Raw genomic sequence first — 17,592 nt, 5'->3', positions numbered from 1 at the left:
AAGCACAATTATATACAAAGTGGTTGTTTGTACATGATATATCTACAAAGATTTACACACAAGAATTTGGAAACACACAAGTTATGAAGTATATGCAGGTAGTACTGTAACTCGGGGGTGGGGGATTACAAGGCACATCAGGTAATGGGGGGGGGTTATGTCCGACGTCCATTTCCACAATTTGTCCCATTGCTGTTTAGAAGAGATACTCTTGTCTTTTTGCACATAACCATACAAACTTTTCCGGAAGAGATTTACTGTCTCATCTGCGTGAACCTCTTGGTCGCGTCTTCCCTCCCTATTCCTATGCACGAGCATTGCATAAATGACATACAAGTTTACTAACCTGATTACGAGAAGGGGGCTAAGAGAGATTCCTGCCTGCAACCTTGGAGAAACTGCTGCCAGTCTGTGAAGACAATACTGAGCTAGATAGACCAATGGTCTGACTCAGTTAATGGCAGCTTCCTATGTGCCTATGTTCCTATAGCTTGCACAGACTTTGGGGTAAATTTGGCTGATATGTGGACGCACGCCTCCATTCCGGAGGAGATATGAATTTAAAGCCGGGTATGAAAAGCTTCCTGGCAAAATGTCGATCAAGATGTATGTGGTGGATTGTGAACAGAGGTCCTGAATATTGCAGAGCCCCCTGGAGAGGATACAGTGGCTGACATGATGAGGGAAATTACTCAGGGCAGTCCCATTGAAATTAAAAGAGTGTTAGGCAATGCCTAGCTTGTCCTCTTTATTTCAATGGGACTACTTGGAGTAATTTTCCTTATCGTATTAGCCAGAGTGGTCCTGTGTGTGCCCTGCACAATGACACATTGCATATGTGCACATGCATGCGAACACATACTAAGAGTACCCCACAGGGAGGGTTGGGCTACTCACTGGTAGGGTGGAGGGCAGGTTCGTCAGTACAATGTTCCCACGTTTAATGCTTTCCCCCCCACACAGGAGGGGATGGCATCCATTCATTACTATGGAAGAAAAGAAAAGCATTGCACCCAGAGCTACTTGTGAGGTGGAGGCTAAACATGCCCCTAGTGACCTCATTGGTTGGCATGAGCGGCAAACTCTATCTCCTCTCAACTGCGTCTCAGATTTCTGCTGGTTTATTTTGTCCTGTAGAACTCAGTGGGAGCCACTGATAATGGCTGAGTGGATAGATCAAGAGATACGATAGTGACTAGAGTGCTAGTCTTAACACCAGCATGAACTGGATTCAAATCCCTATTCAGCCACTAAGTTTTCTGAGTGATTTTGGGCATGTTGCTATCTCTCAGCCTGGCCTACCTTGGAGGATTGTTGTGAGAGGGGTGTGTGTGTGTGTCCATGTCTTCTACCTTGAGCTCTTTGGATGAAAAGTGGGATAAAAGTATAATGAGTGGAAAAACCTTGTCTAGCTGGCTGCATCACCTTAACAATCGGTTCACTTCTTTGTCATGATAGACTATGAGAGACCCTAAGAACTGGCTCAAGACAGATAGGAAAGAGGCCCACAACCTGTATAGTGAGATTAAGAGTAGCTGGCAATACTTTCCCCCAGCCACAAAAATAACATAACTCAAAGAAGCTCTCTTATTCCCATTTTAGCATTCCACACAACACTCTGCCCCAGGGAACCAATGAGCATAGCAGAAATTCACTATCCTCCCAGGTAGTCAGAATTGGATTGCTGCAAAGGGAACCAAAGCATAGGGTGATTTATGGAATTTTGCATCCTCTTCTCTGCCACATATCGAATTCCAGTTTTGTACAATTTGCCCTCACTGGATCAGTGTGAATAAATTCAACTTAAATTAGGGTTGGCAGTTCTTTAAGCCACCACTGCAGTACACCTTTTAGCAGCAGTTAGATGTGCAGACCCTAGCAAGTTATACAGTTTGTTTATTTATTTGTTTAAAATATTTATACCCCTCCCCTCCAGTGCAGTACTGCTCAGGGCGGCTTACAACAATAAGATAGACACAGATACAAGTAATAAAATTTATTATTATTATTTTTAAGTAAGATTAAAAACAATTATTAGGTTCAAATTAAAACTGAAAATTATAAAAAGCTAAAGAAGCTAAATAACCTACCAGATATAACAAAACAATAATGATATTTAAAAGCCTCCTTAAAAAGGACCTCTCCTCCATGAAGTTATCCAAGCCCCTCTTAAACCAGGTTGTTGGCTGTCACCACATCTTGTGACAGAAAATTCCACACGTTGACTATGCGTTGTGTGTAAACGCATCCCACTGTCATCCAACATTCACCACCCAACTTCAAATGTAGGTTATGAATGTTGGGTTCCTGGAGGGAAGTATGGTTCAGGAACCACAGACTGGCGAGTTTGGATGATACAGAAATGGACAGAAGTCCAGGGACATATGCCTGATGAAAACCAGCCGTTCCTGCCAATCTACCGTTCAACAGTTGTGTAAACTCACCCTTTGTGAGGAAACCCCCAAGAGCAAAGCTATGAAACACAGTGGTCAGGCCAGCTTTGCTTGGATCTTGACTGATGTTGGGCCCCTCTGCACAAGTGGGCACCACCTCATTTGCCTGGCACCTGCTCCAAACTAAGGAATCTTTGGCAGGGAGATGCCAGACGAGTACCTTGGAAAAAGCAAGAGGGCCAGAGGCTTCTCTAAGGACACAGCGTGGAGGAGACCCTGCATTCCCTTCCATGAACAAAAGATCTGGCAGCCAGAAAAGGGCTGGGCAGCCTTGCCAGGGAGATGGTTACAAGGACAGTGCTCTAGTGGTGTTCAGCTGTCTGCCCGGTGTTCAGCTGTCTGGTGTTCAGAAGCCTGGCGTTCCTTCCTGCTGCGAAGGGAGAACAGCCTGTCCAAACAGGAGCCAGGCCAAACTTCAGAGAGCCAGAACAAGCGGCCTATTAGGAAAATACTTTCTGTGCTGCTGTCAGAGATACCAATACACAACTCTTTTGGAAAACATGGGACCCTGAGGATCTCTAGAAAGCAGGAATAATCTCTGAACAACCCAAGTTGTGGTTTTGTTTTGTTTTGTTTTGTTTTAAAGCTGAAAGGAAGTGAGGAAAATGTCCAAGGGCTTGCAACAGAGAAAATATGTTTCGTACATGACCTGAATTCTCACCGTTCCCATGTGGGGAAGTTGCTGCTGTTCCCATTTTGCAGACAGAGAACTGAGGTTGGCTTATCTTGAGCCAAAGCTACACAGTGAGTCCACTGAAGAAGTATGACTTGAATTCAGGATTCCCAGATCTAAACTGAACTCTCAAGCCCCAGTACTCATGTTGTCCCCCAGCCCCCAAAGAAGAGATGTTAAATGTGTTCTCTCTGAAATAATTGTTGTCCGGGATGCACTGAAAATAAATATTTTAATGAAATAGCTTTCTCCAGCAGATTATGGATGGTGTGTGGAATGGGTGCTCCAGTAAGACAGAACTGGGCTCTGATCTGGGTTTAAACATTGCATGTCTCATGGCCTTGGACAAGTTACCATTTCTCACTCTCAGTTTCAAATACTTTGCTTTCACAGGATAACCTTCTTTGAAATTTTATTTCCTGCCCTCCCCTTTTAAAGACAACAGTCAAGGTAAGCTTTTGCAAGAGTGGGGCTAGCTACCTTCAAAGGAAAGCACTTTGCAGGGCTTCTGTTCTTTTTGCAAGGAAATTAAAACAAGCCTTGAAAAATCTGAACTTTTAGACCAAAAAAGTGCAAGACTTCAGCTGCTTTTACAAGTAAATTGCTGTATGTAACCTCCTAGACTATTTATATCTGAGATCGTACAAGATACTAGTTCCTTTGCTGCAAAGCTAAGCAGAAAAATATTCTGCTGCATCAGTGACTTTTTATCTGCCTCAGCCCCTAAAACAGGGGTTTATTACAATGTCCCATAAACACAGGGATGTTTTGTGAGGAAAGAAAAAAAATAGATGCTCAGTATATTAAACATGCTTTTAGCCTGCTTCCACCCTACCTACCAGAACAAAAATATTCTGCTCCATCTGTCAGTTGCCTTGTGTCTATGTGTGATTTTTGTTTATTTTTAAAATTATTATTACAGCAACCCATTGTTAAGCCACCTTGAGGACTATTTGATTAAAAAGCAGGGTATAAATCCTCGAAATACATAAAATAAAATAATGCTAGTCAGAAATAGAACCTTGACTATATCCAGTTTTATTTGGCATGCACTCACACACATTATTTTGTCTATGCAATATTGTATTTGCATATTTTATTAAATATTTTTAAAATATTTTTTCACATTCTATTCTATGACTCTCAGTAAGATGATTACACAACATAGAAATGTTGTGTGCCAGAAAGTGCCAGTAAGGAATCACTCTAGTTTACATTGTCCTTATGTAGAACACACGGCAAAGTAGTCTTCACCATGCCAGCCAAAAAAAGAACACAACTCATAAGGAATAAGCAAGAATCTCTTCGCTGGCACTGAATCGTTTTAACTCTTCATCTATTGTTCTTATTAGGGCCAATCACGTGTAACCACTAGAGTGCCAAAATTTATATTAGTAAATAATGATGGAAGTGGAACGGTGGTGCTCAGACGGCTTTAATTCCTTCTTTGTGAGAGATAACTGTATCTGGGGGTCAAATCCAGCTCCCAAAGATTTCCAGTGTGGCCCTCAAGAATAGCCCGCAACTCTAAATATGACACTCTTCCTCTACATGCTGTTGTACACCACAAGCACTTATTCCCAAGCTGAGCTCTTCTTAACTAATTTCTCTTGCAGTGTGATTAGCAAGGGAGAGGCGTTGGCAGAGTCTTCACATTATTATTATGTGGCTCCTGCTTACTCCTGTACACAAGTCAAAACACTGGGAAGCAGTAGTGAGCAGCTGAAGTGCATAAAGGAAGGCCAAGCTTCCCTTGGGGGTGGGGATTAAAGAGCTCTTCTCCTGTTTCTGCACTTGTGTGGAAGTAAGTATTGGGCCGAGACAATATTGATTGCCTTCCAGCTTTCGCTCATTTGAAAATATGGACCCCATTATTGTCTTTTTAAAAGATTAAATGGGCTTCTGAGCATGTGCAAAGTGCATTTGCATCACCACCAAGTGGCCTTAGCATGCTCCTAAGCATCTGCAACTGGAAAGGAACTTTCACGTCATCCAAGGACGGATCAGCCCTTGCACAGCTCTTTCTGGAAAATAGCCACTCCAAGTGTGTCCTCGTTACAGATAAATAACAAAACAAATAAAAATAGAACCCAGATGTTCTGGCTAAAACTCATTTTGCTTTAATCTATTGCAATCCATACACGCCTCTCCTAAGGAAGGCAACAACAGAAGAGTCCAGACCCGTAGTCTTTAACCACTAGTCCACAATCCCCTTCTCAGGCCTCCTATTACATCATTCTATCTAGAAGAAGGGCTGCACTGTCCCTTTATGGCGGAACTAGTTTCAACCTTCGGTTTGTTTACAATTCACTCCACGCGGATCAGCCACCATTATAGGTTAACGCAGCGTGTACTGTATCTAATCACACTGAATAGTATTCTTCCGCTAGCAGGCACTGCCTAACTGTCTCTCCTGTCCAGATCCTTTTCGCCATCGGATGACATCTCTTCTGTCCCCTAATACTCGAGCCGTTGTTGAAATTCCAGGACTCTAAGTGAGCAAATCATTTCAGAATCTTCTTAATCTTCAGAGTAGCGTTGGGAACTACTTTTTGGACACTACCATTTTTTTCTTACAGGCAGAATCGCCAGGATATGTTCTGTCAACTCGATCGTGAAAGAGAAAGAGTTTTTGTTGACAGTAGCCTTTAGATCTACTGAATAAGAGCACTACAGAGCTGCTCAGTGTCCACGAGAGATTTCAATACCCGTGTAACTGATGGTATGCCCCAGTTTCCACCTCCTTCACCGCCTCTCGTTCCCCTCCTCCCATTGGTTAAGTCACAGATGAAAGACACTGGCTACAGCCATTCATGCTTTAGTTGTTTAGGAGGCCTATCAGAGACCGCTTCATTTTTTGTCCCGCCCTACCCAAGATCTAACTGGCTGCAGAGCGCGGCTCTGCTGCGATTTTGGGAATTGTAGTCACTGCGTCGAAAGCGAGCTGGGCAATCGATCGGAGAGAGAAACCACAAATCCCGAGGTACCTCGGGAGAAGGGGGATGAGAAGCGTCTGCGCACTAGGACATGTGGGCTGGCTCGTTTATATAAGGCGAAGCAGAGAGCTGGGAGTAGCAGTAGAGAACTGGCGGCGCTTGGGTGAGGGAAGAAGGAGGCTGAGGGAGGGGTGGAGCTAGCTCCGCGAGGGGGGTGGGTGTTCGAACGTTAGGCGTACGTGGAGGAGTTAACCCTTTGCTCTCCGAGTTGGCGAGCCCATTTAACCCTTTAGGGGCCGGACTGAGGTAGCTTTTTAACCCTTTGAAGCTAGGACCGGAGAGGTTTTTTTCCCCTCCCCCAAGAAGAAAAAGGGGTCTGAAAGAGGAAGGGGAATATTTGCACGCACACTCTTCTTGGCACTGGTTCAACTATTAACTTCTTGGTGCCTGAACTGGAGCAACTTGTAATTTCTGGGTGCCACTGCAAAGGATGCCTGCTATTTAACCTTTCATGGCCTTTTTCATCTCTTGGATTATTTTTTAAACTTGTAATTTTTTTATTCTTGTATTACTACTTTCTTTTGGGGAGATATAAAGACTCTGTTGCCTTGGATGGTGCCCTAGCTCAAACACCTGTATTTTGGTTTTTTTTTAATCTTACCCCAACTTTGACTTTCCAGATGTCCAAACTCGTTGTGCAGCTGTTGCTGTGAAAAGGAGCAGGAGAAGCCTAGACAGAAAATAACTTGTGTTTTTCTTCTTCAAACCCTGCTCTATACTGCAGAATTTAACGCAAGTTTAAAGACCGTTGGGTGACAAAGACAGCTGCTGGAGTTCCTACTTCTGCAAGGGTTGATGGTGGTGACACTTGTGAGGACAAAGTGTGGCAGCAGAAGGAGCACAAACGCATGAGGATTTGTGCTGGAGATCACAAGGGGCACAAGAAGACCAGTGCCTGAAGGTTTAAAGACATTGAAGTTCTTGAGAATTTATAAGGGTAGCAGCTGGCAGCGACAGCAGCAAGACTTCAGGAGTTAAAAGTGGTGCAGGTTGTCAAGACCATCACCTTCTAAGGAGAAGAGGGAACCAACCCCCCTGGATTTTAAAAGAACCCCCCCCCAAAAAAATCTCATCTTGGAGAGGAAATTGCCAAACGCACCAACAATGGCCGATCCTGCCCTCTCTGCCAATCAGCAGCAACCGAATGGCAAAACTTCTCCCTTCTCCCCCTACAGGCATGCAGGTGGTGGAGACGGCAGTGGAGGGGGACCTTTTTTGGTGTCTCCACCCACTAGTCAGCAGCTACTCCAAGGGGAGGAGATGGACAGTAGGTGGCAACCGAGAGAGGCCAACCAGCCAAGTGGCAGCCCATTGAGTGGAGAGGATGGCTGCCCAGGTGTGGAATGTGCAACTCCTCGGCCAGTTGGAGGAGGAGGAGCAGGCCAAGGCTTGGGTGCCCCGGAAGGAGCTGTTGGTGAGGTTGAGGGCCAGAACTGTGGTGCAGTTGCAGACATCCAGAAGACTGGTGATGGAGAGCAGCTGGGGTTGCAGATGGACCCACAGTGCCAAGACTATTGTGGACCTGGTGGCCAGAGGTGCAGGCCCCAACCTGGAGGAGAGGAGGAAAGGCAGCTGGGCAAAAAGAAGCACAGGAGGCGCCCGTCCAAGAAGAAGAGGCATTGGAAGCCTTACTATAAGCTCACCTGGGAAGAGAAGAAGAAGTTTGACGAGAAGCAAAGCCAGCGTGCTTCCAGGCTGCGGGCCGAGATGTTTGCCAAGGGGCAGCCAGTCGCCCCCTACAACACCACGCAGTTCTTGATGGAGGATCACGACCAGGAAGAGCCGGACTTGAAGCCTGATCTCTGCCCCAAGAGGTCTGCCACCAAGTCGGATGACACCAGCGAGGAAGACTTCATGGAAGATGAGGATGGAGGCAGCGATGGGATGGGAGGGGATGGCAGCGAGTTCCTGCAGAAGGACTTCTCAGAGACGTATGAGCGGTATCACGTGGAGAGCCTGCAAAACATGAACAAGCAGGAACTGATCAAAGAGTACCTGGAGCTGGAGAAGTGTCTTTCCAGGATGGAGGAAGAGAACAACCGGCTGCGAGTGGAGAACAAGAAATTTGCAGGGGACTCCACAGAGGACCCCAGGGTAAGGCAGTTAGAGCAGGAACTGGACAGTCTGAGAGCTGAGAACCAGAAACTCTTGAAAGAGAATGAACTCTACAGACAACAGGAGAAACCTCTTTCCAAGTTGGGAGAGTGATGCTGGGGGATTTTGTGAGGACGTGTATGGGGTAGGACAAGACTCCTTCCTGAGATGAGAATGCAAGACGCTATATCCATATTGTGGGTGTGTATATATAAAGACAATTGACTTTTTTCTTTTTGTTGACTTAATCAGAATAAATTCAAAACCTCATACTGTTTTTGAAGATATAGCTATAACCTAGTGTGTGCTCTTTTTTTAATTGTGTAATCAGGGGGTCTTTGAGTGGGGCGCTTTTTTAAACAGAAAATATTTAGCATTCATGGGAGAACTTTTTTTTTTTTTTTAATTACATCTGACTTGTCAAGACTTGCATTTTGTTTTTCTTCTAAAATGGAGATGACCCTGGGGTGGGGGTGGGGGGGGTGGGCATGGGACTGGGAAGGGACAAAAAGTTGTAAAAACAGTCACTTTCTGGAAAAAAGGATACAAAAGATTCATGCTACAAGTTCTAATAAATTTAAAGACATGTCAGTGAAATGATTCTGGTGTGATTTCTAGAAAAATAATTCAAAATATTTTCTCTTGGAGAATATTGTGAATGATTTTCCAAATGACTTTTGGATGTGTCATAATATAAAATTGGTTTTAATGGGAAATGAGTCAAGACAGACAGTTCTAAACCATTGTGTGTCACCTCCTTAATAGAGGGAACCATTTTAGTTTAATATTGCAGCACTTGTACCTTGCCTTGTGTCTTACAAGCATTATTCGAGTGCTGTCAAAGCATTACTGCATTTGGCCTCACAACTACCCTGTGTGGCAGGTTGCTGTTACTCTTGTTCTGTATGTAGAGAAGCGGAGGATGGGGAAGTGTGTCTTCCCCAAGACAGTACAGTCAGTCCATGGCAGAGGTGGGACTCTGAAATCCTAATTCCAGTTTACTACTCACAATGAAACACCCAATGCAGGTTTATGTAGATATAGTCTGCTTTTGCCATTTCAGTAGATGTTATGTCCTAGAATGATATGAACTTTGAGGGGAGATGGAGGATCAAGGACTTGAAGGAATATTCCTTCTGTCTCTGGAGCACTGAAGATCACAGACTGAGTGGGGAATCTTGGAGTGGAGACTGTTTTCTGACAATGATTTTGCATTGTATTCCTGTAGTTCAGTAACAGGAAAGGATTTTCCCTTATGCCAGTGGTTTCCAACCAGGGTTCCTCCAGATTTTGCTGAACTACAACTCTCATCACCCCTAGCCACAATAAATTGTAGCTGGGAATGATGGGAGTTGTAGTTCAGCCACATCTGGAAGAACTGTGGTTGGGAAGATGTGGAAGAACCACATCTGGAAGAACCACTGCCTTATGTCCAAACTAATGTGTGAATGAGGGTGGTGTTTGTGTTCACCTTCTTGTGTAGCTTGGCTCACTTACTTGAGCTGGCTGTGGGCAGTGACTTCTGTCATGGGTGACTTGTTGACCTGCAGTTAATGATTCTGCAAGTGGGGTAGCTGGCTGTATGTGAAACAGATGCTGCTGCTATAGTGTAGTGCTACGTACACTTACTTGAGAGCAAGTCTCTTTGAGTTTGGCACATATGCTACCAAGTAACATGAATAGTATTGTGCTACAAAGCTCCTCTTCTAGATGCTGTTATGTGAACTGATTTTTTGAAAGGTTACACTTCAAGAAATGGTGCTGGAGTTCTTTTTTTCCTTCCAAGAGTGTTATGTTAACATTGCAGAAACAGATTCTCCTTTGATAGATAAATTAAGAAACCTGCAGGTAGCATGTTCCTAACCTATTTAGAAATGGCATGTAACGAATACATTTTTGTTCTGTCTCTTGTTTCTGAAGCCTATTCTCTTAGGATTTCTTTAAATCTTTTGCCAAAATATAAGGGATACAGGCCTGGTGCCTGCACAGTTCCAAACTATCACTGGGAAACTAGAAGCACCCTTTGGACTTGCATTCTCTTTCCCCATCCCTTATTTTTTTCCCTTGCACATGTTTCCCATAATTTCCTTTTATTTTTCAGAGCTAACCATCATGCTTTATTAGGGTTGCTAGTGGATTTGCAAATTATGGTTTGGAGTGGACCATGGCTAGTGAAAATGCTTGTGTAGCTCTAATGCACCTCCATAGCACTTAAAATGAAAGGAAGGGGTGAATCCATGTGTGTGGAGGTGTGTGCAAGTCCCCAGGATGCTACCATATTCTTAACCATGGCTTGGGAATTTGGTAGTGCTACATTTTTAAACAGGGCAAGTGAGATTGGTGCCCTGATCCCAGTGAGCCAAAGGCTTTAGGCCATTTCTGCACTATGGACTGAAACTGGACAACAGTTGTTTCCTTTTTTCAGGAAACCCAATAATTTTTCTGGGGTGGGGAGCCCTAGGAATCTCTTAAGTGAGAATTCTGAGCACCTGTTCAACTACAGTTCCCAGCATTCTGTGTGGGGAGTCTTGGCAGTCTTAAGCTTTTAGCATAGATATGCCCTGAGGTTCACCCAGGCCATTTTATTTATATTTATTTTTTACATTTTATATCCCACTCTTCCTCCAAGGAGCCCAGAGCAGTGTACTACATACTTGTTTCTCCTCACAACAACCCCTGTGAAGTAGGTTAGGCTGAGAGAGAAGTGACTGGCCCAGAGTCACCCAGCAAGTCTCATGGCTGAATGGGGATTTGAACTCGGGTCTCCCCGGTCCTAGTCCAGCACTCTAACCACCACTGTACCACGCCGGCTCAGTTTGGGGCAGATGCGTATGCTAATATCACTAGAGAGGCTTTGAACAATCAACATCCCCCTGTGTTGGCTTATAGAAAAGGGAGCAGGTTCCCCTTCCCTGGCAGCCACTGAGTATAGAGATGGTGACAAGAACCTCCTGCATCATAGCTATCCAGTTCTACCTTGAGGCTGCCAAGCACCTAGCAGCTGTAGGTGTTCTTGTCTTTGTTTGCATACCATGGCCTCCCCAGCCACCTCCAAGGGCTTGAGGCAGATCTGCCTATCCACTGTCTTGCAAAAAGCAGCCACAGCCACAAAGTGTGTGTTGCAGCAGACTGAAAGGTACCCATGAATGTCTCTGTGGGTTCCGGCTGGGCAGGGCAAGGCAAGGGGGTAGGTGGTTGCTGGAAAGGGCTTTCCTAGGGATCTCCAAGTGAGAATTAACCTCCCTAGCCAAACCACAGTTCCCAGCATCATGGGGGTGGGGGGTCAATCTGTGGCCACTTCTAAGTTTGTAGTGTAGATAGGCTCTAAGAGTGTCATGGGACACTTCTTGAGGCGGAGGCAAATGTTAGCGACTGCCACTACAGCCTGTACTGACGGTTGAGACAAGGGTTAGTCCAGGCTTGGGGAAGAGGTTGCTACAAGAGGAAATGGCTTCCTCGAGCACAGCCTGGCCAGAGCCTACAGATTTTTTAAGAGCCAATATCACTTTGGGAGTAGGGGCTGGAAGCATTTGGGAGGTGGTCAGTGGGCTATCCCTGCTCCAGAGAAAAGGGCAATGGAAATGCCAGGGAAAGTGGTCTGTACCACTCTGCTTCTAGGACACCAGCATGCTTTGTGAGGAGCTCATGGGGTGGCATGGAAGGACTCTGGTGCTGCCGTACACCAATCGATGGTCTCTGGCAAGGTTATTTTCATGTTCCACCAGGCCCAGGCTGTGTGGATTTTCAGAATTCCAGGTGACTGGCTTCCTGGATGTGTACAGCCATGAATTCCAGTGCTCGCAGCAGCTAAGATGGTAACATGTTTGTTCATCCCATTTCTTTCTGGCGTGTAGGCTGCATGTGCATGTGCTTCCGTTGTAGGTGTTGAAGAGTTCTGTGTAATCCAAAGTCTTACTTGCTTCCAAGTTAATTGAAAGTTAATATGGTAATATCGGCTCTGTCACTTTTGTTTCTTGCTGGGGCTTGGCAAGAACTGCTTATACCAAGATCATCTTTAAGGGCGCCTTGCTTTATTTTCTTTCAGCAAGCGGTGAAATGTAATGGGGAAAGGACATAAGCAGCAGTATACAAGGCACTGTCTGCTCTTCTTTCATGGTAGAGAGAGGGATTGTTCCATTGATGGCCATAGGAGGGGGGGGATAGAGATTGGGAGGAGGATGCCAGCTTTTGAGTTGCACACAAGTCTTTACATGTGTAATGTCCTTGTGTAACTCAAACTTTAATGTAGCATTTCATTCCTCTAACTAAGCGGAGGGAGGGGACTGTTGGACTTGTTCGTTCTGTGTGGTTAATTTGCCCCCACCCCGCCCCATGCCTTTCTAGCAATCCTGTTGGGAGGATGTGGTAAGTGACACATCATTTCCATATGCTCACATGGTGAGGGATGTAATGCAGTATAACGGCCTGTACTCTTGGAAGACTTGGGTATTACAGTAGTGAATGGTAGGAGTATCTGTTTAGAAGTTGCTTTCATGTCTACCTTGCTATTTGATCCATAAGAACCCTACTCCTGTGGCATATAACAGCCCTGCTGGATCACGCCCAAGGCCTATCTAGTCCAACATCCTTTTTCACACAGTGGCCCACAGGCAAGAGGTGAGGGCATGCTCTCTCTCTCCTGCTCTTGCTCTCCTACAACTGGTATTTAGAAGCATCTTACCTCTGAGGCTGGACGTGGCCTACAGACTTCATACTAGCAGCCATTGATAGACCTGTGCGCATGCATTTGTCTAACCCCCTTTTAAAGCCATCCAAGCTAGTGGCCATCACCACACCCTGTAGCAGAGAATCCCAGAGATTAATTATACACTGGGTGGTGGAAAAAGTAAAACCACGACTGAATGTGTTGTAATGGATACTGCAGTGTATTAGATTTGCTGAATACTTGCCCATGAGATTTCACGGGGTGGTTTGGGGTCATTTGCTGCGACTGTCTACCTCACACTCTTGTGATGAAATGTGAGACACCCCCATCTCCATAAGCATCCTGAAGTCCTTGAAGGACAATAAGGATGCCAGCATTATAAATCTGAGCAAACATTACCCCAGGTTGTTGTTGTTTTTAATTTTATTTTTACATTTATATCTCACTCTTCCTCCAAGGAGCCCAGAGCGGTGTACTACATACTTGAACTTCTCTTTCACAACAACCCTGTGAAGTAGGTTAGGCTGAGAGAGAGGTGACTGGCCCAGAGTCACCCAGCTAGTGTCATGGCTGGATGGGGATTTGAACTCGGGTCTCCCCGGTCCTAGTTCAGCACTCTAACCACTACACCACGCTTGGCTCTCAGGTGACCAAGTAAAGAAGATTTTTGTAAACTGGGAGATAATTGGTTCTATCAGTCGGCTCCCCCCACACCACAGTCTGGCACACATTACTAATACAGGTCTTTGTGTGTAGTAAAGTTTTGTGGGCTAGTACTTTCATGCCCTTATTTGCACCAATGGATAAATAAGACAAATAAAATTTAAGAACCTAAAAGCAGCCCTACTGGATCAGACCCAAGGCCTGTCTCATCCCATTTCCCAAAGTGGCCCACCGGATGCCTCTGGGAAGCCCACAGGTAAGAGATGAAGGCATGCCCCCTCCCCTGCTGTTGCTGCCCCGCAACTGGTATTCAAATTGCAACACGCCATAACATTCAGCTGGAACCATGAGAATTATACATGGAAAAACGGAGCGTGGCTAGTGATCACGCTGGCAGCTGCCTGCAAACCCAAGAGGCTTTCTGGAAGATGAAAATCTCACCTACATTATATAAACAACCTAAAAGGATGGAGCCTGGTGATCCTCCCTGAAGAAGGGACTCCATAAAGAAGCCGCCACACAAGAGTAAGTCCTGCCCCTAATAGAAGCTGATCTTGCATCACAGCAGGCAGTAATTATAATGGGGCCTCTCCTAACCATCTACGACTCCAAGAAGGCTTATATGAATGCAAGAGAGTTTGAAGTTTATCATCCCTCTTTATTGGATTTTTTTCAGTGTCACGCTGAAGTGAGGAGAACCATGTTTCCTAAAAGCCTGGACTGTGTACAGTCAAAGAAGCTTAACTTGTTCACATACTCCTATTAAATGAAAACTTGCTACCCTTTTGCTGAAACAAGAAGTGGAAAGAGATCTGTTAGTTTGTTCAAAGCTGCACTTTTATCCCTTAAGATGCAACTGCATGTGGTGTGGGGTAGTGTATACCCTAAGCCTGATTCCATAAATCTTGCCCAAGTCAGTGTAGTATGGAAGAGTGGACACATCCAAAATGAGGTGATAGAATTCTAGACTGTCCTACTGTAGGCAGAAAAGGGTAGTTCAGTCTGGCGTGGATGCTGGGGTGACATTGGGGCAACATTGGGGCGCAAAATGCCCTTCATAGAGTTCGAGGGAGCCTTATAAGCATCTAGTCCAACCTCCCTGCTTGATGTGAGAAATTCAGAGCTAGCACATCCCTAAAAGACGGATGCTCAGCTTCTGCCTGAAGACCTTTGGTGGGGGAGAGCCTGCTACACTCCTAAGGGTGATGCCAGCTTCTTCCCCAGTTGGAAAGAGATTTTCTTGCCATAGTTATCCGCACTCTGGTGACTTTGAAGTTAGGGCACCATGATGCATTATAGATGGGGCTGCCTTTGAAGAATATTCCAAAACTAGCACCGATTCAGGATATGGCAGCAGAGTAGTTGGGGAACTGCCTTCCATGCATTGACCAGTAAAGCTCTAAACGGCTTAGGACCAGTTAGGAAGGACTGCTCTCTCTTGCACGTACTTGCCTGATCTCCGACGATATTGCCAAAGGTCCTGCTGCAGGGATTACGCAGGTGGCAACCAGACCGAGGACTACTTCTGCAGCAGTATCCTGACCTTGGACATCTTCCCCAGCAATAGTGCTTGTCATGGCCTCTTTTTAGGTGTCAGATGAAGGCTACCTTATATTTCGTTAGTGCATTTATGAACTGTTCGTGTGGTTTGCTTTATTTTCTGTGTTGTATGGATACATTTCTATGTAGTGATTATAAACCGAAAGGAAGGATACACGTGTTTAAAAAATCTTCCTGCAGGCTCTAATATACATATTTTATCGTCTGCATGTAGTAAACTAGCAAATTGGGGAGAGGGGTTAAGTGGAGGCCTCTCCTTGATGTACTAGTTTATTGTATGCAAGGTGGTTTCTTTATGCACATCCTGTGCAGTATTGCTCTGGAAGGGTGGGATATAAATTTTAAATAATGCGGAGGGGAATCTTGCAAAAAACATGTTTGTCCCCAGCTGGCAGTATGGAATGGTACAGTCCAGTATTTCTACCACAGCTCTTTACCAGCACAGCCTGAGTTTGGTAGTAGCTTAGTAACATCCGCAGGTAGTACAAGCAAACATTGCACAAACCAGTCAGTAGAAATCTTACAATATCTAGCAAAGCTGGATTTTTCAGGCATCCAATGGAATGGACTGGCTTTTCTATGTTCTTGCTAAGAAATTCTCTTTCCATGACTAGTAGTGACATCAGTCCTTTTAAATGTGGGGTGAACAGCTACGTTTTAGTTTGGTTTATCAAAAGCCAACCATATAATGTTCCAGTATTTATGACAACTGCTAGCAGGCAGAAAACTCACAGTTGGAGTTAACATTCCCATGGGAGGGCTGAAGAAAAGTTCCAGGCATCCAAGAATGTTGGGTCGTCCATTTTTTTGCACTGAGCGCATACCTGAACATCTTATACTGGTATAAAAGAGGCACCTTTTACCGTGGTGATTCTCTTTATTTAGCAGGGGGAGAGTAACTGGCCCTATCCACCCCCAGCACAGTACCTCCAGTGACTGTTGTTGGTGTCTATCTTGTGTTTCTTTTGAGATTGTGAGCCCTTTGGGGACAGGGATCCATCTTATTTATATATTATTTCTCTGTGTAAACTGCCCTGAGCCATATTTGGAAGGGCGGTATAGAAATCGAATAAATAATAATAAAAAATCTGAAAGCTGTCTTGCTAAAGCAATCCAAGCTCCCTCTAATCCAGTCCCCGCCCCCAGTAGAAAGCTAGATGCCTCAATGAAGCTTGCAAACAGGGAACAAAGATGGTTTATATCTGCTGTAAGCATTGAAGGTATTCTGCCCTTGGGTATGGAGGCTCCATCTCACTATCAATAGCCTTTGATCAGACTGTAGCCTTCCTCAAGGTTATGTCTTGGAGCATTCATTTACAGCTTTCCCACCATTTCTGAATGATGTAATTATCACTGGAACAGCCCTTACAGCTGTTTAAGGGGTGGGGAGCAACTGTGTTCCTCTTGATCTCTTAACTGAGCTATTCAGTGCAAAGTTAATCAATGGTCCTGACTTCTGTTCTTTGTGGGCTGCATCACACAAGCATGTTTTGTCACTCCCTGAATGTAGCATCAAGTAATCTCACCCATGTGTAAATGAATCACCACAGAGAGAACTCTTAACCTCAAAGGCTCTTTCTCAATGGAGTTGCTCAGTTCACACCTTCAGCTGTGATTCATCAAGTTATAAGAGAGTAAGCCATGGACCTGCTGGTGTGAACTGGCTTCCTCTTTTTTCCATGCAAGCTTATTTTCATAGGACGGGGCAAGCAGATCTTTTAAAAATCCAATTCTGGTGGATTGGTGCATTCTTTAAAGTGACAGTGAAGCTTGGACCTTACTGGACTAGGGCTGGGGAGACCTGAGTTCAAATCCCCATTCAGCCATGATACTAGCTGGGTGACTCTGCGCCAGTCACTTCTCTCTCAGCCTAACCTACTTCACAGGGTTGTTGTGAAAGAGAAACTCAAGTATGTGTAGTACACCGCTCTGGGCTCCTTGGAGGAGGAGCAGCATATAAAAATGTAGATGATGATGATTATTGGAAAAGAGGTTCAGATATATCTTGTTTCTTTAATTGCCCATTTTTCTTTCAATGTCATTCTCAAGGCCTTCTGCCTAATATCTATCTATCTATCTATCTATCTATCTATCTATCTATCTATCTATCTATCTATCTATCTATCTATCATATTTATATACTGCCTGATATCTCTAGGTGGTATACATAATCTGAATTACAATATAAAAACAAAACCTTCACAGAATAAAAACAATTCAGACAAAAACAATTTCACAGAGGAAGACAATTAAACAGTTTAAAATTAGTTTTAATTAAAAGCCTGAGAAAACAGGTGTGTCTTAATGGTTTTTAAAAAAGCAATTGGAGATGGAGAAGCTCTTATTTTGACAGGGACTGCATTCCAAAGTCCACAGGCCACAGAGAAAGCTCACCCTGAGTCACCACCAGAGAAGCCAGTGGCAAGCGTAACCTGACCTCCACAGATGCTTAATAGGCAGCAGGCTTCATGACAAAGGAGGCACTCT

General features: G+C 44.6%; 1 protein-coding gene across 5 annotated transcripts; it reads left to right on the top strand.

The window, feature by feature from the left end:
- Positions 1–5,599: 5,599 nt before the first annotated feature.
- On the top strand, positions 5,600–8,512 carry HEXIM1 (HEXIM P-TEFb complex subunit 1). Of its 5 annotated transcripts, none has more exons than XM_053265719.1 (2): positions 5,600–5,621; positions 6,847–8,512. In XM_053265719.1, the coding sequence occupies exon 2, from the start codon at positions 7,227–7,229 to the stop codon at positions 8,328–8,330; it is 1,104 nt and encodes a 367-aa protein (XP_053121694.1). In that variant the 5' UTR covers positions 5,600–5,621; positions 6,847–7,226; the 3' UTR covers positions 8,331–8,512. The 5 variants fall into 5 exon arrangements, with proteins under 5 accessions (XP_053121694.1, XP_053121695.1, XP_053121691.1 ...); XM_053265720.1 differs by lacking the exon at positions 5,600–5,621 and adding an exon at positions 6,089–6,109; XM_053265716.1 differs by lacking the exon at positions 5,600–5,621 and adding an exon at positions 6,093–6,109 and having other exon boundaries at positions 6,743–8,512.
- The last annotated feature ends 9,080 nt before the right edge of the window (positions 8,513–17,592 follow it).

Source organism: Hemicordylus capensis, chromosome 6 (genome assembly GCF_027244095.1).
Source record: "Hemicordylus capensis ecotype Gifberg chromosome 6, rHemCap1.1.pri, whole genome shotgun sequence".
Taxonomy (NCBI): domain Eukaryota; kingdom Metazoa; phylum Chordata; class Lepidosauria; order Squamata; family Cordylidae; genus Hemicordylus; species Hemicordylus capensis.
The sequence above is the reverse complement of the archived record's forward strand: the minus strand, read 5'-3'. Positions and strand labels throughout refer to the sequence as shown.

Bases quoted from the DNA above. Each gene is read 5' to 3' on its own strand.
- HEXIM1 (XM_053265719.1), top strand. From the start codon at position 7,227: ATGGCCGATCCTGCCCTCTCTGCCAATCAGCAGCAACCGAATGGCAAA.